Genomic DNA, 27,455 nt, shown 5'->3' with positions numbered 1-27,455 from the left:
AACACACCAGAAATTTGTCATCGCCACCTCCATGAAAATTGATAATAGCAAAGCAAAAATCCCAGAACACTTTACCAATGCTTACTTTAAGATAAAGAAGCTGTGGAAGCCCAGACACCAGAGAGGTGAGATCTTCAACACAGAGAAGGAGAAATACGAGATTTCAGAGCAGCGCATGATTGATCAGAAAGCTGTGGACTTGCAAATTTTACCAAAAATGAAAGCTGTTCCTCAGCTCCAGGGCTACCTGTGATCTCTGTTTGCCCTTACAAATGGAGTTTATCCTCACAAATTGGTGTTCTAAGTTTTTTTGTTTTTTTTTTTTTGCCAAGAACCTAATTAATAACTGATCATATAAAAAAATAACCAATAGCTGGTTGATGGGTGGTATATATGATTTCCCTCTCTGGAGCATGGCAAGTGCTGGACCACCAAACTATTGGGTTGTTGGAAAAGTCGTGATGTGTTTTTGCATAGAAAAAAATACGTTATGACTTTTCTAACAAGCAAATATATCGGACACAGTTTCAAGTAATGTTTATGTATTTCACTACAGAAATTGTAGCTATCGACCATACCTGTAGTATAGGCTGAAATTCCAGCAATAGCAGTAGTTTTCTCCATTCTGTGCACCATAAGAACAGAAGATGAATTTGACTTTCAGGGATAAATTGCTCAATTGATCCAATAGGAAGGATAAAGGACAAAATTCACATGATTACCTTCACAATGCACAAAAAGCATTTGACAGAATCCAGCACACTTTCATGTTAAAAAACACTGATCAAACTAGGAACAGGAGGGAACTTCCCCCACCTGATAAAGGGCATCAGTGAAAGTCCCACAGCTAGTACATGTAACGGTGAAAGACTGCTTTCCTTGGGTCTGGCAGGTGACGTGATGGTTGAGGTGATGGACTGTCACCTGTCTGACCGTGGTTTGAGTCTCGAAACCTGGAAGCTTGCTTTCTCACTTCCCCTCTCTCTCTGGTCAAATTGAATAATAATAATAAGTAAAATAAATATTTAAAGAAAGACTTCTTTCTCTTAAGATCAGTAAGAAGACAAGAATGTCCGCTCTAATCACCTCTATCATTGTATGAGGGTTTTAATCAGGCAATTAGGCACAAAAATGAAATAACAGATAGCCAGATCGGAAAGGAAGAAGTAAACTGTTAGAGCTAATAAGTGAGTTCAGGAGTTATAGGGTACAAAGGTCTATTTCTATATACCAGCAATGAGCAATCCAAAAATGAAACAAAGACATGCCATTTACAATAGCATCAAAATAATGAGACATCTAGGAATAAGACAAAGAAATGTAAGAGTTGTACTGTGAAAACTAAAGACATCATTGAAGGAAAGAAGACCTAAATAAGTGAAAAGCCATTCTGTGCTCATAGATCAGAAGCCTTCATATTAACGTGACAGTACTTCCCAAATTGGTCCACATGCGCACCATAATCCTATCAGAAACCCAGCTGAGTATTTCCAGAAATTGACAAGATGATCCTAAAAGTCACATAAAAATGCCAGAGCCCAAAGTAGCCAAAACAGTCTAAAAAAATAGGAGAAAGTTGGAGTCCTCATGCTCTTTAAAGCTTACTACAAAACTACAGTAATCAGGACTGTGAGGGACTGTCACAAGGTTAGACGTAGACCAATGAACAGAATCGAGCTGGGAAGTAAACCCTTATCTCTGTGGTTAGTTATTTTGACCTGTCTGTATCCGTGGCCAAGTCCATAAGGGGGTGGGAGGGACCACGGTTTTACAAGCTCTTGTTGCTTGTCAAACACTTCTACTTCTTGTCCTTTGCTTAACATTGCTCTGACTTGTGGCCGTGTACTGGCCCTTGTCTGTTGTCCTCTGCCTTACCGTTCCTCTGTGGTGTGTCTCTGCAGTGCCGACGGGGAAGTGAAGCACTGTGTGATCTACAACACTGCCCGGGGCTACGGCTTTGCAGAGCCCTACAACCTGTACAGCTCGCTGAAGGAGCTGGTGCTCCACTACCAGCAGACATCCCTGGTTCAGCACAACGACTCCCTCAACGTCAGGCTTGCCTACCCTGTCCACGCACAGATGCCGTCGCTCTGCAGATAAAGGGGGAGCAAGCAGAGAGGTGGCTCTCTAGCATTTTTTTCTACAGTTTTTATTAGACTACGATGAGGGCATTCTTTCTACGTAGACTGCTTGTTTTGCACAAGAAGTGATTCTGTGAATGTGAAGTGGAGAGGCCGAACAGCAGCCGGCCGGGATGGGGGCTCTAGGGGCCTGGGGTTCTCTGGGACTCAGCCGTGCCTCTGCACTGACATACTAAGCTGGAAGCCGATGTTCTTTTTGGAAAGTCTATTTCATTGGGGTTTTCGTTTTGTTTAGCCAGGCACCCTCAACAGAACATTGTAGGTTTGATGGGGGAAGGGGGTTCGTATTTGCAAGCCTGTGAAGAGTCTATGTTCTCTGGTCTTCAGCTCTGAGAATGCAGCAGGGGCGTGGCTCTGTTGGGAGTCGGTGTGCTCCGGCGGTCTTTCTTCCTCGTTTGGTTCTGTGGTAGAATGGGATTGATGAAAAAGACAACCAAAGGAAAATGGGGAGGCTTGGGATTTTGTGTAAAGAATCTAAGCCACGGGGTAAAAAACCTTCAGTTGAAGGACTTCATTTCTTACTAGCATAATTTAGGCCTCAGCATCTGACTCGTTCCTCCCTATACAGAAGCATTATTCAGAAGCCAGTTAAACAGTGTTTGCTGCCACACCGAGAGCTGATAGGAGACGGAGGCACTAGGAGCTGAATGCACACACCTGTACCAAAACTTGAAAATAAAAAAGAAGCTAGACTTTGAGTTTTAGCCGACACTAAAATTGGTCAGTGTGGCTCCTCCTGCCTTGCCCTTGATTCTCAGAGATGAGGACTAGCATTCTTTTTGTGGGGATGGTGAGCTATGAAGTTGGTGCTTGTGTGGTGTTTCCTTAGCCTAAAGAATGATCTGTTGTTTGAACCTTTGTAACTTGTTTGTATGAGTAAAGAAAAGGTGCAATCCAGTGCTTTTAGATGGCTTGATATACCAAATAATGACATAGAACAACATTCTTACATGTGCTTCCCCAAGGTTAAAAGCCCTGCAGAAACAGTAAACATGGTTTCATTTCCCTTCATCCCCCCTCCTTTGCTGGGTAGGACTTAGGTGGCTAGGAGGGGAGTAAGATTGTGGTCAGGGACCTCAGGACGTCACCGACCCAGGGCCCTGGTGTCCAGGGTGAGGGTCATAACCACGTTACACATGTGCTTCCACCCAGTGGTTTCTGAAGCTTTTGCAGGGAGAGGATGGGCTGGTTTGGGAGTTTAGACTGTTAGTAGAAGCCATCTGGAAGCTTTCTCTCTGCCTTTTTTGTGCTCCTGCCATTAAGGCAATGTGCACAGTCTGCCCTCATGCTCCAGGGGCCCTGATTTTAGGCCAGGAATCTTCTGCTCCATGTGGTTTGAGCCTTCCAGCTGAGTGAAGCCAGGCAAGTGGAATGGGAGACAGGCATCTCGTCCTGCCTCCATGATGCCCCACACCCATCAGTCAACACTCATTTGACAGACAGAGTCCAGCTGCCTCTGAGCCAGTCCTGCAGCCATAATCGGCTTAGAGTGACTCAGCTGTTTGAGCCCCACATTGTGCAGTCAGGCATCCTGGCTGAGCTGGAGAAGCAGCCAGTACCTGGGACTCGGTTCGTAAAGCTTACAGCTAGGCAAGCCCAGGTTCTAAGGGTGAAAGAGATTAGTTCCTATGAGCACTCATCTTGGTGACAGGGTCTGGGATGGGCCATGGAATAGACAAAGACTCAGATTAAAATTTTGGAAAAATCCTCCAGAACTACTAGCAATGTGGGTGTATCATTGGCTCTTCCTTGGTTATGTTGCTCGAGACAAGAGATGAATGAAACCTCATTCAGTGTCACTGTTCTGATTCAAACCCTTACCTCACAGCCATCATGTCCCTTCCCCAACTGCCAGATTAAAATCTTGCTGGAAGTTTTACTGAGAACTGCCTGGCCATGGCTGCTGGGCACACCTGGACGGATCCCATCTGGTGTTAAACCTGCTTAAGCAGTTAGATGCTCAAGACTAGGTGTGAGGACTCCCTCCTATCTGCTACTAACATTTTGGTGTGTTCTGAATGTCTTTTAAAATGAACCAGAATGGGGGTGAGGGTTCATACCTGTAGTATGAACGTGTCTGCTCCTCACTGGGCAAAGGGGTGAGGGAGAAAGCGAGCGCCATCATAGGACCCGTACCTGGGCTGGCCTGTGGAGAAGGGCTTTGTTTTCAGTCCTGCATTCCTTGACTTTTTCTTTGCTGTTTTTTGTTCTTGGATTCACTGCTTTGTGGGAGCTGAGATCCTGGGATCATTTAAGGAGTTGGAAGGTATCTTTTCCGATCACTTGCCACATGATTTGCCTGATCCTGAGCCAGTGGAAACAGCACAGGAAGCAGTTTACTACCCACTGGGCACAGTGTACATAGAGGGGTCTGCGCTGCTCCTTTGCTTCAGGGCTTGGGGAGCAGGTCTTGGCTTCCTTCATAGGTGAGTTCTGTGTCCTGCCCCACGATCTGGGCCCTAGGACTCTCTTGGCACCTTAACTGCGGTCTCACTGAGGCAGAGGGTAAGGAGACAGACCAAGGCCGGGGGGTGGGGGGGAATCATTATTCCCCTGGCTAGAGAAGCCAGCCACCAACGTGAGAGCTACTTGGGGCTGGCTGGACACAGGTTCTAGGCCCATGTCTTCCAGGTGGAGCTTTCATCACAGACAATGCTCTGTCTCTGCCTGGCCGCAGATGCCAAACCTGGCCTATGACTCAGGCCTGGATAGGCTGCCTGTGTCCTTACCACCGCCATGGCTGAGGATGAGACTTCCTTGCACCTCCACTCCCTCTCCAAGCCTTCATGGGATCTCCCACTTACTTTGGACCTCATATTTCCTGAAGAAGCCAGGGTGGTATCTCCCATGGGTCTCCTTTCTTACTAAGGAACCAGCCTCATATGTTCTTGAGTCAAGAGTTGCATCTGGGCAATTCCTTATTTCTAAGGTGGTCTCTGCTGTCAGTTAAGACCCCAGCGTAGGCCTCTTTGAGGCTTCAGTGACCTCAGAAACCAGGGGCCCAGATGAGGTCTGCCTGGGCCCCCGCTGCCAACTGCTCAGCCTTGCTTTAGCCCCAGCCACTTGTGACAAACAACCTTGTTTCCTTCCAAATTTCAGCATGTGACTTTGGTGCCCTGTTGTTACTTGTGAAAAACTATTCTTCCGTTGTCTTTGATGTAGTCAAAACAATTCATGTAGTTTACGTAAATATCAGATTCACAAGGAAGCCAACTGTATGTCTTGTGTTGGGGCAGTTCATAATGTAGTTCCTAGACCACTTTTGCAAATTGTTCTCGTCACCAGATGTGTTCAGACATTGCTGTGCAGTTGTGGGGGAGGGTGGGGGGAAGGTAAGGGGAGATACTTTTGAGTCTTTGTTTTTTACCTTCCCCAAGAGGGGACAGTCTGGCCAACTTGCTCCAGTAATGCAATAAAGTCGTTGCAATAAAGCATCTTTTTGTCTTTGTGATATGGAGGGGTGGGCTGGGCCCACAAGAGAAGACTGGGATGTTGCAAAGCCCTCGAAATTCCCAAACCTCCTCTCCAGTGAGTACCAGAACGATTGGTCCTGGGGCTGAACTGGGGCAGCCAGAGGCTTTCTCTTCTTCCCTTGAGGAAGAGGAAATCGACCCTAATGGCCAATGAACCATCCAACACAGGACACTGGGAGACTTCTATATTGACTTCACCCACTCCTAATACGTCCAGCTTACTGGTTCTCCGCCCAGAAATAAGTATTTCCACGTGATACTCTGCGGGTTGGGGAGGTGGGCTCAGCCTTACAGTCTATCCTGGTGTGGCCCCAGGCCCACCACGGCACTGTCAGGGTTCAGTGTTGGGAACATCACCACTGCAGCGAATGAGCGTCCTCAGACAAATCTGGTACTACAAGTTACTGTCCAGAAATTCCATACTTCCCTAAGGATGAGCCCGCGGTGTCTCAAAGGGAGCGCCCTGGACCTGAACCATGTGCTAGGTGTCATGGATGTCCAGCCCCCTAGAAGGGGCAGTTTCCATGAAACACTGCCAGATCTGTCCCACCCGCTGTGGCATGGTGCTTCTGACCTCATTCACACGGGGTGCTCAACCCCTCAGCCATCTCCCTGCAACCCTCAGGGCAACAACCTGTCTCCCCAGTGTCAGGTACAGGTGGCCCGGGACAGCCGTCAATGAATGACTAAAGAAAGCAGGAAGTGAAACCTAATGACTAGACTAGAAGGCTGGGGGTCCAAATGTTCCTACCATCAGGCCCTGCCACCGTGGGTAGAGCTCGCCCTCTAGTGGCCACAGCCCTCCCTGTGCAGGGCGATGGAGAGCTGTGGGGGGTGGGGAGGTGGCTGAGCATTGTCCTGTCGCCAGGCCTTCTGGCACTGGATTGCTGGATGGTCAGAAGACAGGTTTGCCAGTCCTCCGCCACCATGGAGGCACTGCTCTCCCAGCCCCACTCCCTGGTCCCACTGAGGTCCTCCCCTCCCCTGCCACACCACTTTCCCAAGGCAGTGGTGCACACGTGGGCCACACACAGCATGCCCACTTGAGGGCCAAGGCCTGCCTGACTACTGTCCAGAAAAGGCTGGCTGGCCACAAACACAAAGGCCTTCATGAGCAGTGGGCGCTTTCCTATTTCCATGTCACCTGACTGCTCAGCATCTATCACAATACTTCCCACTCTTGGATTTTATGGCCCTCTAGCTGCCTTCTAAGACTTCTCTACCTCACGTTGGTGCTCCTGAACTTACCATTGCTGATATACTGGTGGCCCTCCTTTTCGTTTTTGGAGAGGTGTGTGCTCTCCAGAAAGACAGAGACAGAGAGACAGAAAGTGAGAAGGCTACGCCGCAATCCCTTCTCCATTCTCCTCTCGGGATCTTGGGCACACACGCACACACGCCCGGCATGAGTTTAAGCCACCAGGTCTGGACTTGAACCGTGGTCAACTACGTGGGAGTCCAGCGACATAGCCATTATGCTAACTGCTGGTCCTGCCACTTCTACCTCATCCAGATTTCTGAGTTCCAGACCTGTGCATCCAATTACCTTTTGGATGTCTCAGAAAGAAGTAGCTCAAGTGAAATGTATTCAGTGTTACTCTTCATCTCCTCCCCCTCTTCTCATTTCTGGCACCCTCAATCAGGAGATAGTATAGATAGTATAGACTGGAATCTGTCCTCTGCCCAAACCGTATCACTCTGGGCGTGAAAGCCGAGTTCCTTTTCCATAAAGAATACATCACAAATCACGACGTGGTCTTTGCTGGCTCCTCATCACTTAGTCTAACCCCTAAAGAGCATCGGATACAGCCCTTGCCAGGCCCTCTTCCACCGTGAACTACACTCAGCTCTTGTGTACCCCAGGCATACTGTACTAGGCTGTCGGGAAAGTCATACTTTTTGTCTCTATGCAAAGATGCATGGTGACTTTCATGACGACCCAGTATATGCCGGACTCTGCCCGGACATTCCTAAGCTAACCCCCATCTTCCACTACCACCCATCACCTATTCTTCGGTTGGAGCTCCGACATCAGTCTCTGGGAAGGCAAGCTGGGTTAGGTGGCTCTCCCCATCCACCACTATATTCCCAGCAGCAGCACAACCAGAGTTGTGTGTGTGTGGACCAAAGGAAAGAAGCAAGAGACAAAGACGGTTTCCAGGAGCTTTATTACACAGGTCTCAGGGGGAGACACGGCAGACGACGGCTACGTTGGCTTTAGAAGCTCATCTGGTGCCAATGCCAAGTCCTGATGCTTTGGATGGCCCCCTAGTTCTCGGCCCTTCCGGAGCAGACTGGGCCCAGGTTCCTGGCTGAGGGAGCAGCCTCTGCACGGAATGTCCTGCCTCCGGTCACCTGAGGCATCGGGCACTTTGGCACTGCTCAGGGTGGGCTCTTCTTTCTTGACTTGTGCACACTCAGGCTCCCACGGCCAGCTGTGGCTGGGAACTTCGCGAGGGGAATGGGCCACCCCAGGGGCACTGGGGGGCCGTGCCTTCCCCTCCTGCCTGGGAACTGGGTCCTTGGGGTGGGCTGTGGTTATGCTTTCCAACTCCTGGGGGCTGGCCAGCCCACCTGCCGTTGTCCCATTTCTGCTTGGGGATGCCCACTCCGGGCCCTCGGTAACGAACTTCCAGGGCCACACACCTGGCTTCCCGGAGGTGGAGGCGGCAACAGAGCAACTGGCAGGGACAAGTCCAGAAGGGCTGGGACAAAGTGCTGTCAGTGCCTGGGGGTGGAGGTGCTGGGTCTTCCAGCAGCCCTCAGCGGGGGTGGGATCTGTGGGACCAGACCTGCCCAGGCTGGGGGCTAGTGAGGAGCTGACGGCCTCCTCGAAGGCTTGTGGGCTCCTAAGCTTCCTCTGAGGGGCACCGGGACCTTCTATTCTTGGAAGCCCCAGTGTGACCCCTGTCAACTGGCCTGGGACCACTGGCCCTTGGCTCTTGGAGTCCCTGGGCAAGAAGGAATCCTCTTCCCCACCCTCTGCTGCTCCTCTAGGGGGAGGATTCTGGCCCGCGTCCGGGTTAGATGCCGCGCTCGGCCCCTGAACACCCTGGCTGCTCTCAGGCCCCTCATCGGTGTCATCCTCTGAGGAGTCGACCTCGCGGATCGCTTCCTGCTTCTGCAGTGACTCTCGGCGCTCAGCTCTGTCCTGCCGGAGGGTGCCGAGGGCCCGCGAGGGAGCAGGCTGCAGCACCCCCTTCCCTGGCAGGGCCCCCTTCCCAGACAGCACACCCCTGGTCCCGACTACCTCCAAAGGGCTGACTTCCCGGGGCGGCAGTTCCTTCTTTAGCTCGGAGTGGGGCAGGTCGAGGCTATGCTTGCGAGAAGGGGCGAGCTTCTTCTCGGAGGCAGCGAGGGCAGCTGCCAGCTTCTCAGCCGACTGGACCCTCTTCAGCAGGGGCGAGCGGGGTGGCTCCGCACTCTTGGGCCGCGAGAGCTGCCTGCCCAGGGGCGGCGACAAGTGAAGCTTGGTGGGAAAGGCCTGGGCTCCGTGGCCAGACAAGGGTGATGGGGAGCGCTGGGGTGAGGCCGCTGGTGGTGGCGGAGAAGGGGTGTGGGCCAGTGGCGACAGGGGGATGCTGCCCGCTGACTTGCGCCGTGGAGAGCGGTACTGGCGTTGGAGCTTGGGTGCCAGACCATGGAGGGAGCTGGGCCGCGTGTGCCCCGAGCCGGCGGGGGAGCTGGGCACGCTGGAGCTGGGGGAGCTGCTCTGGGATGAGGTCCCTCCCACTGCGGACAGACAGAGGCAGAGCAGATTTAGCTGGCGAAGTCACAGAGAGACACAGGGCTCATCCCTGGAATGCTCCAGGACTGTGGAGGCTACCCCAGGAGTGGACCAGAGCCCAGGTTACAGGAACAATCACCCTCCTGCCCCATCGGTGCTTCCCCAAGACTGCCGATCACTCAAGGGGTGGGTGGGCTGAGAGACTCGGAGAGGGACCCCCGAGCAGCAGGGAGGTCCTGGGCACCCTTCTCCCCCAGGGCTGTCTCCGCTCTGTAGGGAGCCCTTCATACCTGAATGCAGTGCATCGGGGGTCACTCGGTAGCCCTGAGTGGGCGATCGGGGGGAAAGGCCGTGGCCGTGTGTGGGAGAGCCTGGTCCGCTCTCCCCTGACGACAACGAGCGGTTAAGGGAAGAAAGGCTGCGGCTGGTGTGGAGCAGGGAGGCCTGCTTGGTGATCTTCCGGAACAGGGAACTCCTTTTTCTGCGGCGGAGGGAAGGGTAAAGGGCGAGCCAGTGCATCGGGCGTGGCACATGCGGGACCCAGGGCCGAGCACCCAGCACCTCCAGCACCCCCCAGCACCCAGGTGGCCCAGAGCAGACCCTGTGGCCCAAGCCTGCTCACCGTTCTTGTCCATCCTTGCCCCGGCCCCGCCTGCTCCTCCGGGCCATCTTGGCCTTGTAGCTGCCCTTCCTGGCTGGCCCCACCTTAATGGACGTGTTCTCCAGGGGAGTTGTCGAAATGGACACCTTGTTTCCACTCTGGGGAGCAAAGCAGGAGGCCCAGGCTAAGGGTGGCCCTACTTGCCCCTGCCCTGGCTGGGGTTCCAGCCCCAGCTTTTCCCCGCTCACCAACATGTCTGAACCAGACTTGCACTCTCCCCTCACGGTGGTCTAGGGATGGGAAGACGGAGAAGAGGTGCACCCGGCCTGTTCTCCAGTCCTACCCACAGCTCAGACGGATCCCGGGGCCTTGGTCAGGGAGGGCGCTGCTTTCAGAGGAGACCCTGAGCTGTGCCTCCCCAGTTCCTGTGCACCGGTCCTCAGGGCCAGGTGTAAGTGTGCCAGCTCTCCCACCCCCCGCGGCTGGCACAGATTCACTCCGGCACCACAGCGGGCAGCACACCCGGCACTTGCCTTTAGGATCAGCTCCACCACCTCTGTGTGCACCAGCCCATGCACGGGCTCCCCGTTGACGTGGGTGATGAGATCACCCTGGCGAAGCCCCGCCTCACTGGCTGGACCTCCGTCCTCCACGTGCTGTCCCGGCAAAAGAACAGTCCTCAGTTTGGAGCCCGAGTGTGAAAAATGGGGCCCGCCTCTGCTCCTTCAGTGGGGACCCCAGAGGATGCAGCGGGCAGGGACAGAGCCAGGGGACACGTGGGCTCCACTGAGCGGGAAATGCAAGAGTGATGAGGTTGAGACACCAGGTCCGGGTGCCAGACATACCCAAACCATGTGGTGCACAGTGTAGACATCCGAGTCACCCATGTAGACACGAATGGCCCGCAGGGTGAAGCCGTACTTCTTGCCAGCTCGGTGGATGATGATGGGAGGTCTTAAGCTGCCAAGGGCTGGCAAGAAGTCCCTGCTTGGAGAAGAGTCCCTGGATGACGGGTTGGATGACTGGGAGTGAGGGGACATGGGGCTGGCCAGGGTGGAGCAGGTGTGGTGTTCTGGAGGAAGAAAGCCAAGGTTAGGGGGTCAGAGGACCTGGCTGAGCGTGCTCCCAGCCTGGTCCCTTGTCACATCTGTCAATCCCAGCACAGCTCCGGCCACTGACACAGCTTGAGCCCTGGTGCTTCTCGGTCAGGACCACGACCAGCAAAGCCCCCTCGGAGCTCAGGTGGTGGGGGACGTGATGGGGAGCGGCAGCCAGCCTCGTGTCCGTACTAAGGACTACCCAGCTCTTGATCACCCCTCAACATCACCATTATCCTGTGAGCTAGCCACTACTAATAGCCACATTTTTTGATAAGGAACTTGAGGCTGACAGAGGTTAAGCAACTTCCTCAAGGCAAGAATCATTTAGTGATGGAGCCAGGACCCGAATATCAGCGCTCCGCCTCCAAGCCTGCACTCCGTACGCGGCACTCGCCCGCCTCTGGCACACGTACACACAAGCCAGACACCAGGGCACACCCTCAGACAATTCTACTTGGATCGCAGAGGGACGGGCAGCAACAGTCTCTCAGGCACCCGACCCTCAACATGCACACAGGTACCCACACCCGACACGCACATACACACGTGCGCCACGCACAGACCCCTACCGCAGGCCCTGCCTGCGAGTTCTAGCGCGGCTTCCCCGGGGCCTCACCTGCAGGAATGAGGAGGGAGAGGGCCGTGGCAGAGGCGGACTTGATCACTTTGTTGACGGGGCGGGTGGTGCGCTTCTCTAGAGAGTCCCCAGAGAGCAGCCGGTGGCGGGCCCTGCGCACAGCCAGGTCGCTGATGGCCTTGGCTGTGGCTCCCTCTGCCGGCTGCGGGGTCCCTCGGTCTCGGGTCTCCCCGGCTGTGGGCCCAAGTGAGCAGTGAGACCCGTGGTGCTGCCAAGGCCCCTCCTGCCCCGTGGGATCCCCAGGCCAGGCCCTTTGACACCCCACCTGCACTGGGACCACTGCCTGGGCCTGCTTCTTCCTCGTCCAGTTTCAGCGGCCGCTCCACTGGCCGTTCATGGCTGGGCCCAGGTACCCCCTCTGCAGGTGAGGGTGTCTGGAGCCATATGCCCTCCTGCTGCTGCCTCCTGGGGGCGTTGCTGGCCTCCTCAGAGCCCTCAGAAAATCGAGGCCCATCTAGGAGGCCTGAGCAACGACGTCGCACTGTCATCGGAGGGCTCGAGTCACTCTCTGTGTGGGATGACTCAGACACCGACAGGCGCTTGCGTAATCTGTGAGACACAGGCCTGGGGTGAGGGGGCTCAGCACGCTCCCCCTCCCACCTAGGCCTCCCCAGGAGCGTGCTGAGGGGTCAGAGTGCAGCGCGACAGAACACTCGGTGCCACCCTCTCTGCCACCAGCACGCCTCCCGGGCACCTGCTCTCCCAGGTTCTGGGACAGCCCAGGGGCTGTGCTGCCCACCCCAGGGAGCGCCAGGGCTCACATCTCCGGGGAGCCGATCACCCAGCTCCGGTCGCGGCCCTTCAGCCCTGCCAGGCCGTCCGAGCGGTCCTCCTTCTCCTCACTCAGGCTGCGCTTGGTCGGAGGCGGGGTCCGGCGCTCCTCGAGCAGTGAGAGCCGCTCCATGCTGCTGTACACCTGTGGGCGCAGGGCCACGCTGGGCACGCTCTGACAGCCACCCCTTCGGCACCAGAAACCCACAGACTTGTGCCAGTCCTCTCCAACATGCCCCAGCTGAAAAACTGCGGGCCCGACCCAGCCTCGCCCTGGCACCTCTCGCCAGGGACGGTGTGGCTCCAGAGGCACCTGCCACGTGTGGGCCCAGCCGTCACTCCTCTTCTAGAAGTGGCCACATTTCCAACTCCCCGAGCCTGCCCGGGGTGTCCCTGGAAAGGTCCCCTCCTGCCCAGCCTCCAGCCTGGTCTGTCGCACCTTGCTGAACCTCGGCGAGCAGGAAGAGAACTGGCGGATCTCGAGGCAGCCGTCCTCGCTCACCTCCTCCTCATCCTCCGAGTCCACGTGCTGGTATCGCTCGGAACGGGCTGGGCCAGACACACAGGACGGTCCCCCTCAGAGCCCTGCCGGTGGCCAACGCGTGACCCTATCGGAGCTCAGCAGGGCCCTGGGCAGTTGCTCCCAGTGCCAAGTTCAGAAGCCCAGTGGGCACAGCTGTTCCCGGGCCACAGGGGAGGCCCGAGCCCTGCCCCACCCCACAGGCGGCCTTACTGTCAAAGTAGCTGGTGTCATCCTCCGACTCCAGCTGCGGAATAAACTCGGCCTTCTGGCGAAGAAGTCCTGTCCAGTCCAGCCCCGTGAAGAACGGGTGCTGCTTCACTTCACAGGCGCTGCCTGTGGACAGGGAGGGCGAGGGCAGGGCTGGGGCAGGGCCAGCAGGGCAAGTGGGAACCAGGCCCAGAGGCCTCAGCTGCAGCACCTCTCCTTCTCTCCTCAGGGAGCAGGGCCGAGCTTCAGGACCCGGGGACCCACACTGAAGCCTGGCCCAGGGCGCCTGGACTTGGCTTCCCCCCCACTTTCTAAGTGGTGGGAAATATCAGGGGCGGGGCTGTCCTACCTGTGCCCAGTCTCTCCAGAGGGTTCTGGTGGAGCAGTTTGGAGGTGAGGTCCTGGGCGTCTGGGGGCAGTGCATCATCACCCTCAGGCCACACGATCTCATCTGAAGTCATCAGGGGTGAGGGAAAGGAGAAATTGCGGGATGATGCAAGGAAGGGAGACATTAAAGGGCCAGCCCGGAGCCTTGAAGACCTTGCCGAGGACCCCACTGCCTCACATTCTCAGGGTTCCCACCCTTCCCCTTTTCCTCTCTTTGCAACCACCCCTCAAGCAAGCCTACTGCACGCACACACACACACACACACACACACACACACACACGCCTCACAGTACACACACCAACCACAGGTATGGCTCCCCGTGGGCCAGGGTGATGCACTTACCACTGATCACTTGTCCGAAGAGCTCCTCCGGAGTGTCTCCAAAGAAAGGGACGCAACCCACCAGGAACTCATACAGGATGATGCCCATGGCCCACCAGTCCACGGGCTTGCCATAGCCCTGACGCAGGATCACCTCGGGTGCAATGTACTCTGGGGTCCCGCACACCTGGGCATGGAGAAGTCAGGCTGGCTCAGTGGGGCCACATAGGCAGCTTACAAGCATGATGGCTGGAGGGTGGGGCTGTTCCCACCCCTGGGGCAGAAAACCTCCGACCGAGGACTCAGCTCTCCTTGTTAATAAACTAGATAGTCAGGAGTCCCAGGGAACCACGCCGGACTGTCGGTGAAGTGAGCTTATGTCTTTCCTAATTAACTGGACGTCTAATTCTAGTCTGGAACCGCCACTCCCTGAGCCCTCGACACCCCTCTGGCATCCAGTTCCACACTGGCATCTGCCCCTCGGCCTCCCAAAGACCAGACTGCCAGGCACGTGACTCCCAGAGGGTCATGTGAACAGTCAGAACCTGAAATGTCAACTCGGGGGATGTCCAGAGGCTACTCTCAGGAAACTGGGCCATGGCCCAATGGAAATTTGGAGTTGTGCTCCAGGAACAAGGGCCCTGGGAGAGCCTTGTCCTTGACTCAGGCTGGGAAGTGCGGGCCTGACCTCACATGAAACTCCGTGAATGTCAGCAGTCATGCCACCTATCTTCTCCAAACCCTGAGGAGGAAGATGACTTTGGACTGTCCGTCCCCATGATTCTCACGGTCTACCCTGTTTCTACATGAGCTGCCGTCTCAATGCCCCCCTGCGAGCAGAAGGCAGAGAGGAGCTCCCACGACGCTATTCCGGGGTCTGGACTTTAACTCCCCGGGTCTCGACGATCCTCTTACCTGCTTGTCCAGGAACTCGCGGGCATCCTTTTCAATGTGGCCCTCATACAGATTTGTGGTCAGACTCATGAGGCCAATCTTAGAAAGCCCGAAGTCAGTGAGCTTGATGTGCCCCATGGATGTGATCAGGAGGCTGAAAGAGAAGGGAAACAAAATTACGGAGGTACGTCCTGGTTTTCCGAGTGCTGCGTTTAGTACAGGCTGAGCATCCCTAATCCAAAAATCCGACATCCAAGATGCTTTAATATCTGACGCTGCTTGAGCGCCGACATTGCCGCAATGAATTTGTATTTGGAGTTGGATCCCATCCCCCAGAAAGCTCATTATGTCAACGCAGATATTCCCGAATCTGAAAAAACCTGAAATCTGAAACACTTCTGATCCCAAGCATTTCAGATAAGGGATGCTCAATCTGCACGTGCCAAGTGTGCCCACTTGGGCTCCCACAGGGCACGGGGACACACGGGTACAGGAGGACGTAGAGAGGAGGCTGTGATAAAGTAGACAGCTCTGGCTCTGTGAGCGCTGCATCCCGCACGAGCACCGAGCGCGCCCACCGCCCCGTTTCTACCTACTGCCCTAACCGTATCCTGACAGTCTCCTGCCGTATCCTAGCGGGGAGGCCCAGCTGATGAGAGACTTCCTCCTACCAAGCTGAGCGCGGTCTCCAGCAATCTGAGTACCCCCAACTCGCCTGGGTGGCTCACAAGAGCCCTGCCTCAGGAGAGTGGAAAAGGACACGTAACGTGTCTCACATCCATGGTCGTAGGAGGAGGACTGGTTGGAAGAAACCAGAAAGATTCCTTTGCCTGCTCTACCCGAGCCACTTTATTGTGCCAGGGGCCTCCTCCTGCCTCCCTGAATCAAGGTCTCTGGTCTGTGCCTGCTTATCTGCCCAGATGTCCGGACGCACCACACACTCACCCCATCCAGAACAAACCAGCTCTTCCCAGTCTAAGAACCCACTTCTACTGTCTGTCGAGCTCTGTGACAAGACACTCTGGCCCCTGAAAGGTTTTCTAGAGTAACTAACATAACAAAGGTGGGTCATATTACCCCCACCGTAGAGAGGAGGAACAAACGAACGTTAGGCCCAGGGAAATTTAATCAACAGACTCAAACTCGGAGTTAACGAGCAGCAGAGGGTCATGTGCACTCATGCCTGTCTAGTGTCAAAGCCACTGGCCACCACAGGGGCTTATCAGCCCGCCCTAGTCCCGAGTGGGAAATCTGGCCGCCGTCCTAGCCTTCCGCTCCCTCACTTCTTCCCGCACCCCCACACCAACCCCGTCTTGTCCTTCCCTACACCTCTCCCTCCTCCCCACCTCGGCCTCTGTCCTGTGCAGCACTGCCGTCTGGGCCTGGCCCACTGCAGTGGTCTTCTTTCTACTGGCAGTGATCTGCTTAACCTTAGCCAAAATCCGAGCGTGTCATTCTACTACAGCTTTGTCACCTCTCTCGTCAAAGAGTCTGTAGGCCCCTTTAAAATAAAGTACAAACAGGGCCAGAAGGTGGTGTGGTGGTTAAGGCGCTAGACTCCTACATGTACATGTACAATTATAGTTTGAGTCCCAGACCTGGCAGCTTGTTTCTCATTTTTCCTCCCCCCGCCCCCCTGGTGGACACACATGCCCTATAGAAAATTAAAATAATAATAATAGTAATAATAAATAAGTAGACATAATTATTTAAAAAATAAAAAATAAAACTCAAACATGACAGAAAGGCCCTTGATCTAGTCCCTGCCTGCCTCTGGCCTTTCCTCTCCCAGCTGACTGAGCCAGCTCAGCCTCAGCCATATCACAGCTCCTGGGTGGGTCACGCACTGTCACACTGGTAGTGCCTTTGCACATCCTGCTCCCCAGCTTCAGAAAACTCCCATCTTTTCCCACCTGACTAATGCCCTCCAACAAATAGCCTCTATGCGTGTGTCTGATTTCTGTCTCCCACACCAGATGTTAAGTTCTACACCCCAGGGACTACCCTTAAACCCAGAGCACAGCACAGCACAGGTGTCAGCGAATGCTGGGATGTCGACCCTGCCATCTGCTGGCCCAGCTCCTCAGGGGTTCATGTCGCCGAAGCCCACAGTGCTCCTGCCAAACCTCGTGGTCATATCTTTGCACTGGTTGGAGCTTTAAGCCTAGACAGACACGCATACAGAACTGTTTTCTACCAGTCCCTGGGGGGAGATTTGAATGTGTTATTTTTGCCTCCATTTATCTAGAGCCCAAGAGGAAGACCTGGAGCGAGGGACCCAGGCCATGGCGTACTTGTCAGGCTTGAGGTCACGGTGCACGATGCCATAGTTGTGTAAGTACTCCAGGGCCAGCACAGTTTCCGCAAAGTACAGACGCACCATGTCCACAGGCAGGGCCCCGATATTCTTCAGCAGAGTGGCACAGTCTCCCCCTGCAAGAAGCCCAGGCCACCATGAGAGAAGGAACGAGGTCCCCGTTCCAGCCAGTTCCCGGGCTTGCAACCTCCGAGGTTCCAGAGGAAAGGGCCTCCTCAGAACACCCCAATGCTGAAGACTGTGATGCCGGCCCCTTTGCTGCTAGGATGGGTGGGAGACAGAGTGGGGAGGGCAGTGGAAAACAAGGTGAACCTGCCAGGGCCTGTCCGGTTACTTTTTAGGCCAGACAGGGAAAGAACCTAAGTCCCTAGGCCTACAAGTTGGCTTGTAGGGTGCTACAGTTTGAATGTGTGCTCCCCCCACTCATGGGATAGGATCTGGTTGTACAGGATTAAGGTCATCAGGCTGGGGCCCCCACGACCGATTCCTGGTGGGCTCCTAGGAGAGGGAGTGAGACCAGAATAGACACATGTGCTGCTCTGTCTGGCCCTCTGCCATGTCACCACCAGCAAGAAGACCCTCACCAGATGTGGCCCTTGACCGTGGACCTTCAGACTGCGATCTGAATAGACACTATTCCTCTTAAGTTACCGAGACTCGGGTATTCTATCAGCACCAGGATGGGCTGGAACGTGGGGACGGGCTGTTATTTCAGGATGGGGTACTGCACCCTCTAAACGTGGGGCTGAGGCTTCAGCACTCATGTGCATTTATTTCCTCCCTACTGGCTTTCCTTTAGTTTCCCACTAAAATAACTGCAACCCCGGCATGTAGCCACTGAATTAAAGGAAGCGCTCTATTCCCCTTCAATGCGAAGACAGGAAGAAAGTCTTGGGAAGGTGGGCACAGCAGTGGGGGGAGAGAAGGAAGGCGACGGCCAAGGCTCTGCCTCTCTGCAGCGCTGGGCCCCAGTCGCTCTTCTGATCCATTCCCGGAGTACTTGCAGGGGTGTCCCCTTCAAAAGCCCCAGCCAGTCTGTCCCTTTTTCTGAGAAACCAGACACAGTCCCCCATACCCAACTCTAGGCGTTCGCAGCTCGGCAACCACCTCTGCTCCCGCCTGTGCAGCACTGCGGGAGAGACTGCAGCCTTCGAGGGCAAGATTCTAAAGCTGCTGGGCAGCCAGGCCCACCCCAGAGCGCGGCTCATTGCCGTGACGTGGGCAGCCTCAGAGCAGAGGCCGGGGCTTTGTGTCCACCTGCCAAGTGCTCCTGAGATCCCGAGATCCTGAGGCAGAAACCATTGCCAAAGAGGGCCGGGCAGCCGGGCTCTGTGACTTCACCCTTACACAGAGCTGCTGGTCCCTGTTTAGGGCTGTGCCTTGGCCTGCATGCCAGGCCGCCTCCCCTGGTACCTTCAGTACCTTCAACATATTCCATCACCATGCACAAGTGGCGCTTGGTCTCAAAGGAGCAGAACATGCTGACCACAAAGGGGTTCTCGGCGAAAGTCAGTATGTCACGTTCCACGAAGGCCTGCTGGATCTGGTTCCGGAGGATCAGGTTCTGCTTGTTAATCTTCTTCATGGCAAAGCGCTGTCGGGTGGACTTGTGCCGCACCAGGAAGACGGCCCTGGGGAGCACAACCCGCCCGGCCCCCATGCGCCCTCAGTACCTGAGCTGGGATATCCCACCCGAACTGCCTGGTAAATACACAGGCCAAGGGGGCAGGGGTGTGTGTGAAGAGAAGGGTCTGGGTGGGTCACTTCCCCAGAGCTCAGGGAGAGGAGGAGTGGGAATTTTGTCTGGGCAAGGAACAAGGCTTGATGTCAGAGGAAACTGAACTCTTGCTTCCCAGGAAGCTGCAGGGAGGGAAAGGGTCCGCCTTGAGGCATCTGCTGCCCGGAGGACTGGGTATCAGCGCTTCCAGACAAAGAGACCGAGGGATAGCTCGGTTTTGGTCCTGGCCACACACCGACCCCTGCTTTTACCCATAGGCGCCATTGCTGATGAGCTTAATGGTTTCAAAGTCCTCTTCGGAGGGTGTCTTTTTAGCTGGCAGAGATACCCCGCGGCCCTGGAAAACAAAGCAAAGGGGAGATGGGCACGCTTCTCAGAACTCGGGTGCTAGGGAAGCTGTGGGCCCAGCATGAGCTCCGCCCTGAGGACTGCAGCAGCTTACTGCCCATCCCTCCCCAGGACCCAAGTGCCTTCCCGGGCAGCCTCTGCAGCCACCGGCTTCCCAACTCTCGTTTAGATGTTCTTTTATAGAGAATTCTAGCCCTTAGCTTCAGCGGACCCAGGCTCCAGGACTGGGGTGGGAGCTCGGGGTCTTTACCTCGACTGAATCATCTGTCTCCGGAGTGTCAGGACTGTCGTAGCTGCTCAACTGGGCCATTTCTGGAAATAAAGCAAGGACACCAGTGGACAGTGTGCGTGGCAGTGTCTGGCATCTCAGTGGCACCCTCAGACCACACGATGGGGCACGGAGGACAGGCGTTAACGCTTTCTGCATCAGCCTGGGATGCAGTCCAGTCCTGCGACTCCCCTCAGTGCAGTCACAGCTTTGGGATCAGGAAACAAGCATTGCTACCCCTATTTCTGGAAGTCCTGAGCCATTCATAAGGCCTAGAGAATGCTATAAAAGCTTCTCTCAAACTTAGGGCATCTTCTAGAAAATAGGGCTTAAAACTGGGCTACTAGTTCTCATCCTTCTTCACCAAAGGAAGCCAGGAAGCAGGGGGAACAGGAGCCAGACAAGAAGACACGAGGCACTTGGAAGCCCCTGGCTCATGCAGGAGCTCAGCGTGAAGCCCAGACCAATGGAACAATCCCTTGAAGCCCTGAGTTAGACCATCCTAAAGTCACGGGAGGACTTGGAACGTGGTTGGCTGGAAAAGGCAAGTGTGCAGAGGTGGCGGCCATCTTTGAAAATGTAACCATGGTCCTTTGTTGCTGACCTCTTTTGATCTGAGGCTCTAAGTCCAACCCAGTTGGCCCCATAACAAACCCAGGCTGGGGTTGGGGGTCTACAGGCAAAAGCACAGCAACTCCAAAGGAAGCTTTTAGGACAGACCTTGCAGGATGCCTCCTGTGGTCCTGAGGCCCCTGATGTCAGATCGTGGCCGTATCCAGGCTAATCTCTTCTGCCAGTGGTTCCCCTGCCATTAGTTCTCACTGGCAGTGGGCCTCCTTGCAGTGCCCCCAAAGCAGCATGCTCACCCTCCAGGGGATCCCGTGTGAGGCCCAGCTGGCTGACAATGTAGCGGGGAATATCACATTTAATCCCTTGTCCCTCTTTGGCATGACCTTCAGCTGCTTCTAATAGGTGGTAGAACTCTTCAGGGTCGAACTCCTGTCTCGGGGGGAAGAGGTGGTCAGTGGTGAGAGATACACGTGCAGGCCGCTGGCCTGCTTGGTTCTACAGCACACACCAGCAAGGAGATGAAGGCCTTGTTGATGGACAACCCCCGCCAAATACCCAGAAATGACATGATTCAGGAAGAGAGGGATGAAGCTACCACACAGGTCCCTCACAGGCCACCCGCAGACTGGACATCCTAAGTGTAATATATGCTTCTTCCCAGCGGTAAGGGCCAGAGCTCTTAGTTTCAAGAGCTCAGCCTGTCTGCCTGGTCTCAGCCTCCTGCCAGCCACGCAGCACTGTCAGGTGTATTCGGATGCTCTGTCCAGAGCAGTCCCAGCACACGCTCGCTCAATTAGGGCTCACAGGAAGTTCACCTAGACCTTCCCTATCTACTGAGTGCCCCTGAGTGCAAGGGGCTGGAGACTGAGGCTGAACCGAGAGCAGTCCTTATCTGGAACGAGGTGTGGGTGCCAAGGAAGTGTCACACTCTGGACTAATCCATAGAAGACTCAACCTCAGGGAGAGCCAGGCTCACAGGAATGCACCGACTTGACCAGAGCCCAAGAGGTGGAAAGGAGCAGAAAATCCTCATTCATACCGAGGCCTGACTCAAAGCTGCTGCTTCGCACAAGCTCCTCAAGTTCCTGAAGAAGAGGCTCTCTGCTTAATTACGACCGTGGCCTCCACTGCAAACTCTGCTTTTGGCCCCTGTAGTTTCATTATTTTGGAGAACTATGCTGCTGCCTACCTGAACATAATCTAAGCCAGACCTGGAAGTTCTTTGAACTGCTCACTCTCCCTCAGCCTCCATCTGGTCAGAACGTCTGCCTCATAAATACCTCTCGAACCCACCTCTTCCTCTCTGTTCCACCACCATCCTAGCCCGGCCACCCCATCTCACCTGATTTGCTTTGAGTGCCTCTGCACTGACTTCCCTGGCTCATCCTGACCTTCCAATTCACTATCCATGCTGCAGCCAAAGTCCTCTGTCTTAGAACTAAGCCTGATGGAAAATCTACTCAGAAATGAACAGGAACCAATGACTGGTATCTGCAATCATGTGTATGAATCTCAAAAAAAACAAAACAAAAAAACACATTATGCTGAAAGAAGTCAGCACGTACTAGGTGGTTTCACTCACACGATACCGAACAAATGGCTTATTTCTCCACAGTGAAAGAAAGCAGCTACCTAACTGCCTGGGAGTGGCAGGGGGAGGGACTGGCTGTAAGAGGCACCAGGAGACTTTCTGAGGGGACAGAAATGTTGTCTATCTTGACCACGGCAGTGATGACACAGGTGTATATTTGTTAAGACTGCACACTTTCAAAAAAGGATATATTTTATTCCATGGGAATTACACCTTAATAAAGCTGGTTTGAGCAAAATGAACCTGACTGTACCACATTCTTACCTAAACTTCCTGGTGGCTCTAAGAGGCCCCTAGGCTAACGCGCACTCCTGAGCTGAGGCCCAAACGCTCCCTGATCTAGCCATGGCCTACCTTCCAGGTCCCTCACTTTACTGCCCACTTCCATTCCAGGGGAAGCACCTTGAGGTCAGGGATTCTGCAGAGTTAGCATGAAGTAGGTGCTCAGAAAAGTGTCTGAATGATTAAATGAAGGACTCAAGTCATGCAAGCTACTGACCCATGCTTCTGATGCTCTTTGCCCCTTAAGATCTTCACTGATCTGGGGCCTGCCCAGTGCAAGGATGGACCAGACCAATACTTCTCCCTGCTGTACCCCTCAGGTCCACCTATTTGTCCTCGTGAACCTACTTAGCCCGCCACTGCTTGCAAATCAGACATAAATAAGGATCTCAGCCACAGAAATGGCAGTGGGGGCATCACAGTGGGCTACTTCCTGGACAGCCCACCCACATCTCCCAGGGTCTACTCACCAGGCATTCCAGGAGACGAGCTGGGCGGGCAATGACGATCATCAACCTCTTCACCAGCTGCATCACAAAAGCCACCTCAGAGCTCTCCGAGCGCTCATGAGCCTGTAGAGAAGACAAAGGTTGCTTGGACAATCTCCTGGCCCCATGTGGTTGGGCTGATCATAAGCAGGACTGAACTGGGTAGAGCCACTACAGGGAGAAACGATCGGTAATTTAGAGGCGCTGCACAGAGAAGGGCTCAGAGAAGGCCGCCAGCTGTGAGAGGGAGCAAGCTGCTCACCAGGAACCATCTGAGCTTCTGAACACTACAGGACACCGAGGAATGTCACATAGACACGCGGCTTTACCTGCTCCTCCACCAACAAGTGTCACTTACCCTTCAGACCCCCGCTCAAGGGGCAACTCTCAATGGAGCCTTCACTGCTGTTCATTTCCACCCCAGACAGACTGTAAGGAACAGAAAGACCTCAAAGCTGGGGAGTGACAAGCCAGGTGTTTCAGAAAGACTACTCTGGCTACGGCGCAGAGGGGCACTAGAGGGGCAAGACTAACAGCAGGAAAACCATTGGCAGGCATCTACGAGTCACGGAAGTAAGAATGGAGACGCGTGGACAGACTGGGGCCACTGCAGAGGCAGGTGACTGAGCAGACCTGAGGGGTCGAAGAGGCAGGAATGGACAGTAACTGCAACTTCAACTTCAGGGACAGTTCAGTGACCCCATAAATGAAATAGGAACTCTACGAAGAGAAGCAGTTTAGTGAGGACAGGTAAAGAACTTGCTATGTTTGGTTCGACAGAAAGAACAACGAAGAGGAAAGCGAAGTTCAGTTGGGGGTGTGCAGAGTTTGAAGAGCTTTCCTAGATCTTGTCGTGGGTATGCGGTTGGCCCAGGAGCTTTCTCTTCATTCAGAGAACTGCTCTGCTCCTTGGAGCCACATCGGCACGTATGGCAGCCCCTTTTACCCCACCTCCAACAGCCGAGCTGCGTAAATGACCTTCCCAGGAATTTAACTGACAGAGTGGCAGCTGGGACACCAGTGGAGCAGATGCATGACCCACACCTGGTGACAGGGAATGGCTACAGCTACCACGGAGGTAGAGAAAATAAAGCACAGAGAAAACGGAGAGGAGAAAAGGAGGCCGGGTACTTCCCGAGCGTCCCACAGTTTCTGGTTCCTTGTTCTGGTTCCTTTTTAAGGCCTGGTTGCATTCCTTTAGCTCTTGCTCTCTTCCTTTCAGAATTAAGGAGCTTTTTAAAGTTCATTTATTTCTTCTATGAGTGAGTGAGGGCAAGGGGTGGGGGCGAGACAGAACCACCAGCAGGGTACTAACACTGACCCACCCCAGCCTCAGCCTCCTCCAGCTCTGATCATGGGCAGGCACATGAATTCCCCGTAGATTCCGGGAGGTCTCTGGATGTGAACTTAGAACCTTCCCACGTGGGTCGGTCTCGTAGAACATCACATTTTACCACTATCACACCATGTAGACTTTCCTATCTTCAATTTTCTAAGATCCACCCTTTTTATCTTACAATTTTTTTTTAAAGAGAGATTTTTGCTACAGAGTGCATGCACTTGCTGAAGAGACAGAGAGAGAGAGACAGAAAGCAAGAAATCACCCTCCATGGGGAATGGCCACGCTGCAAACCCTTATCCTCCATTCTCCTTTTGGGATTTTGGGCATGCATACGCACGCACTTGGTGTGAGTTTTAAGCTGCCAAATCCTGGACTTGAACGTGGGAGTCCAGTAATGTAACCATTATGCCACCTGCTGGTCTCTCATCCTTATAACTAGTTCCCCTTTACTACTTAAAATACTTCAACTTGGATTTCCATTACTTTCAATCAAAGAATATGAGCTAATATGCGGAAGTCGGAGTGGAGGCGTCTAGTAGGCATCTGGAACTCAGCACAAGGTCAGGGTGGCAGCCACAGTGGGAATCCTCATCCTATGAATGCCAACTGAAGAAACAGGGGCAGGGAGGGCTCATCAGGGTGCGAATGAGCCAGGAGAAAGAATGAACACACAGGGTGGCTTCCCGTGGAACATCAGCATTTAGAAGATGGGCAGAGGAGGAATTTGTGAAGAGATGGCAAGACGGGAGAGCATGGTGAATCGACAAAGCAGGGGACAGGGTTTGAAGTATTCGCTGTGTTCTATGAGAGGTGAAGAGAGATGAGGACTGAAAGAGGCCACAGGAATTGGTAACTGGCCAATTAGTTCCTTGGTGACTTTTGCCTTGGTTTCTTCTTTTTTTAAAATAAATTATTTTATTTAACTTTATTTATTTATTTTAATTTGACCAGAGAGAGAGAGAAGGAAAGCAAAAAGCAAGCCATCAGGTCTGGGACTCAAACCTTAGTTAGCCATGTGGGAGTCCAGTGCCCTTAACCACCATACCACCTGCAGGCCCCTCTTTTTTTTTTTTTTTAATTATTACTAGAGGGTGTGTGAGTGCACCATGGAGAGAAAATGCATCCTCCAGTGGCCATGGTCACAGCTCAATCCTTTTTCTTCCATGTCTCCATCCTATCAGGATTCTGAGCATGCCCACACATGTACCTGGCATGTTTTTTAAGATGCCAAGGCCGGGATTTAAAAAGCGGTGGCTATGCGGGATCTGGCTCCCAATACACAGTGCTGAACCCCTGTGCTACGGGGCCAGATCCTGTCTGGATAGTTAACATGGAACGGTGGGCAGGGAAAGTGAAGGCAGAGACTAAGTAGTGAGTAAGTTACAATGAAAGAAAAATATCAGATGAGGACCTTAAAAAATAATTGGTTATGATAAGAGAGAGACGAAATCCTGTTCATTCTTTTAAGACTTAAACTAAATTCGTCAACTCTCTCGCCCACAACACACACGTATGCGTGCACACACGAAAACTAAGACGTAACTACTGCTTTTGCTACGTTCCCCTAGCTGCCTACTCACACCACATGGTACTATCGTGTTTCATAATGAGCTGTCTCTGCAGACCCTGTAGGCCTCATGAGTAGACGTGTCTCTCTTCTTCACATGCGAAGGTTGCGTGGTACCTCCTGTTTAGCAGATGTCAGTCCATGACGACTAAGTGTTTGAAAATGCATGACCTTGGGCTCTGGAATAAGATGAACCTGGGTTTGAGCTCTAGCTCTGCTACTTAAGAAATGAATTACCCTAGGCTAACTTAGCCCTTTTAAGCTTGCTTCCTCATCTGGAAGTTCAGAAAGTAATAATACCTTCCTAACAAGGTCGTTAGGAGATTAAATGAGATAAATGTGATAATGTAGTGTCTAGCATGTATTAGGTACTCCATAAGTGTTAGAACCTTTATGATTTTAACTCTAAATCTAATCACCTTGTTTTTTAACTTACCACCACTGAATGCTATTCTATTTCCTTCTTGATAAAATCTAAACTCCTCACGAGGCTACTTCCATTTGGGCCAGTCTGACTTCAAATTCATCTACCAACATTTCCTTCTAAGCATCTTTTACTCTAATCATGCCAAACTATTTTACTTGCAGGGTCAAGAATATACCAAGTGCCTTGACACCTCTGAAATGCTGCTTACACTGCTTCCTGGGTCTGGTGATCCAACCTGTTTGTCAAGACTCCACCCTCCCTGAGCTTTCCAGCACAGTCAGCACCTCCTCTCACTGGGGCTCAGCGATCACAGCGTCCGGTACAGGCAGAGGGGGGCCATTCTCACATAGCACTCCGCGTAGCTCTGGCACGTCACACGCATCAGTAACTGGAAGCTGTTTCTGGTGTAAATGCGTGTCATTGGGTCCGAAGCCCCAGCCGATGGCAAATTCCCTAAGGTAGAGCCTGCACTGAGTTTTTTCTGCATTCTAAGAGTCTACGAAATTAGGAAACAGACGAACTGGCTCCAAATTCAGGGCTCTTCCTACAGCCCAAATGACCTACTTCTGGGGCAGGGCGGTCTAAATAACACCTGGAGGTTTGGGGGCAAGGTCCTGACTTTAGCATTTTAGAAGATCAATTTTAGACATACAAGGAACCTCTGAAGTTACTCTATGGTAATCCTTGGCCTGAGGCAGCAATTTCTGATTCCTAAAAGTTTCTGGAGCGCTCCTGTCCAGAGCTGGAAAACTGTTAGAAAGTTATTCTTAAACAGAAACCAACAGCTGCCAGTGTTTTCACAGACTTTGGCTTCTTCAAACCATACTTGCACAATGTCTCAACTTATGTATTACTTTGGAAATTGAAAAGACATTTTTATAGAAGAAAGGGTTTTTTCACCTAAATTCAACACATTTCTCACTGGAAGCCTTGCCCACTGGGCTGGTTTTATCTTAGGAGTACAGAGCACAATCTACTACCTTCTATACATGAGGAACCTTCCAGTGTTTGACAGCAAGTATCACGACCATCTTTAATTATCCTTTCTCCACATGTAACTGTTCCCTAATTATGTTTTACATTCGCCGTTCCTTTTCATGTCTACCAACACACTGAAGTCCTCTTTGATCACTGGCCTTGGGTTCTTGGCTTGGCTGGATCTACTCTGGGGAGAGGTCAGGGCAGTAAGGGGCTCTGGAAGAAATACCAGTGCATGAAGAGCCCAGGGACGGTGGGCATACCCCTCCTCCCCCAGGCTGTACACAAGGTATGACGCGGGGCAGCTGTGACCTCGGTGAGACGACATCTGACTGGGGAGCCAGACAGCTAAGCGAGTGCTGGCACATGCGGCAGTAGCTAAAAACTCAGTGTCTGCCGTCTCTGGATTACTTTGGCCTCTGAGAGATTTTCCATGCTGGGGTCTCTAACCATGTAAATCCCCACTGGTCAATGCCTTACCATGCAAACAGAATATCAGCATATAAGTAAGCCCACAGTGCGAGCGTTGGTCTACTTCCCCTTGGCTGAGAGGGAAGTCTGAAGGCTCCGCTTCAACCAGTATTTCTAGTGGAAGAGAGCCCACCACAGCCACTGGGGCCGCCACTTGGCTCTGGCTAACAATCTCCTAGTCAAATACTTATGAATACTACCAATGTTGGCGCCTCAGGCAGAGCAATACGGCTCTGGATTTAGAAAAGAAAGGATCCACACAACAGAGCTCCTTTGACACCAGG

At 53.3% G+C, this 27,455-nt stretch overlaps 2 protein-coding genes across 10 annotated transcripts in view; one reads left to right on the top strand and one right to left on the bottom strand.

Moving 5' to 3' along the window:
- PIK3R3 (phosphoinositide-3-kinase regulatory subunit 3) overlaps positions 1–5,568 on the top strand; it is a 97,881-nt gene extending 92,313 nt beyond the window's left edge. For both annotated transcript variants that reach the window (XM_014582441.2, XM_006164225.2), the window contains one exon: positions 1,902–5,568. In XM_014582441.2, coding sequence (XP_014437927.1) covers positions 1,902–2,100 — 199 coding nt within the window. In that variant the 3' untranslated portion in view covers positions 2,101–5,568. The remainder of the gene's footprint in view (positions 1–1,901) is intronic.
- A 2,195-nt stretch (positions 5,569–7,763) lies between these two features.
- Positions 7,764–27,455, bottom strand: part of MAST2 (microtubule associated serine/threonine kinase 2) — a 158,334-nt gene continuing 138,642 nt past the window's right edge. For all 8 annotated transcript variants that reach the window (XM_014582430.1, XM_027766588.1, XM_006164222.2 and 5 more), the window contains 19 exons: positions 22,369–22,470; positions 20,322–20,454; positions 19,438–19,499; positions 19,091–19,176; positions 18,524–18,732; positions 17,079–17,217; positions 14,806–14,938; positions 13,912–14,077; positions 13,530–13,631; positions 13,184–13,306; positions 12,890–12,999; positions 12,441–12,595; positions 11,945–12,228; positions 11,659–11,853; positions 10,788–11,014; positions 10,476–10,598; positions 9,964–10,100; positions 9,632–9,822; positions 7,764–9,346 (listed from right to left, as the gene is read on the bottom strand). In XM_014582430.1, the coding sequence (XP_014437916.1) occupies positions 7,821–9,346; positions 9,632–9,822; positions 9,964–10,100; positions 10,476–10,598; positions 10,788–11,014; positions 11,659–11,853; positions 11,945–12,228; positions 12,441–12,595; positions 12,890–12,999; positions 13,184–13,306; positions 13,530–13,631; positions 13,912–14,077; positions 14,806–14,938; positions 17,079–17,217; positions 18,524–18,732; positions 19,091–19,176; positions 19,438–19,499; positions 20,322–20,454; positions 22,369–22,470 (4,203 nt within the window). In that variant the 3' untranslated portion in view covers positions 7,764–7,820. The remainder of the gene's footprint in view (positions 9,347–9,631; positions 9,823–9,963; positions 10,101–10,475; positions 10,599–10,787; positions 11,015–11,658; positions 11,854–11,944; positions 12,229–12,440; positions 12,596–12,889; positions 13,000–13,183; positions 13,307–13,529; positions 13,632–13,911; positions 14,078–14,805; positions 14,939–17,078; positions 17,218–18,523; positions 18,733–19,090; positions 19,177–19,437; positions 19,500–20,321; positions 20,455–22,368; positions 22,471–27,455) is intronic.

Source organism: Tupaia chinensis, unplaced genomic scaffold (genome assembly GCF_000334495.1).
Source record: "Tupaia chinensis unplaced genomic scaffold, TupChi_1.0 Scaffold143599_1, whole genome shotgun sequence".
NCBI lineage: Eukaryota > Metazoa > Chordata > Mammalia > Scandentia > Tupaiidae > Tupaia > Tupaia belangeri.
Note: the sequence above shows the minus strand (reverse complement) of the source record. Positions and strands in the feature narration are given on the sequence as shown.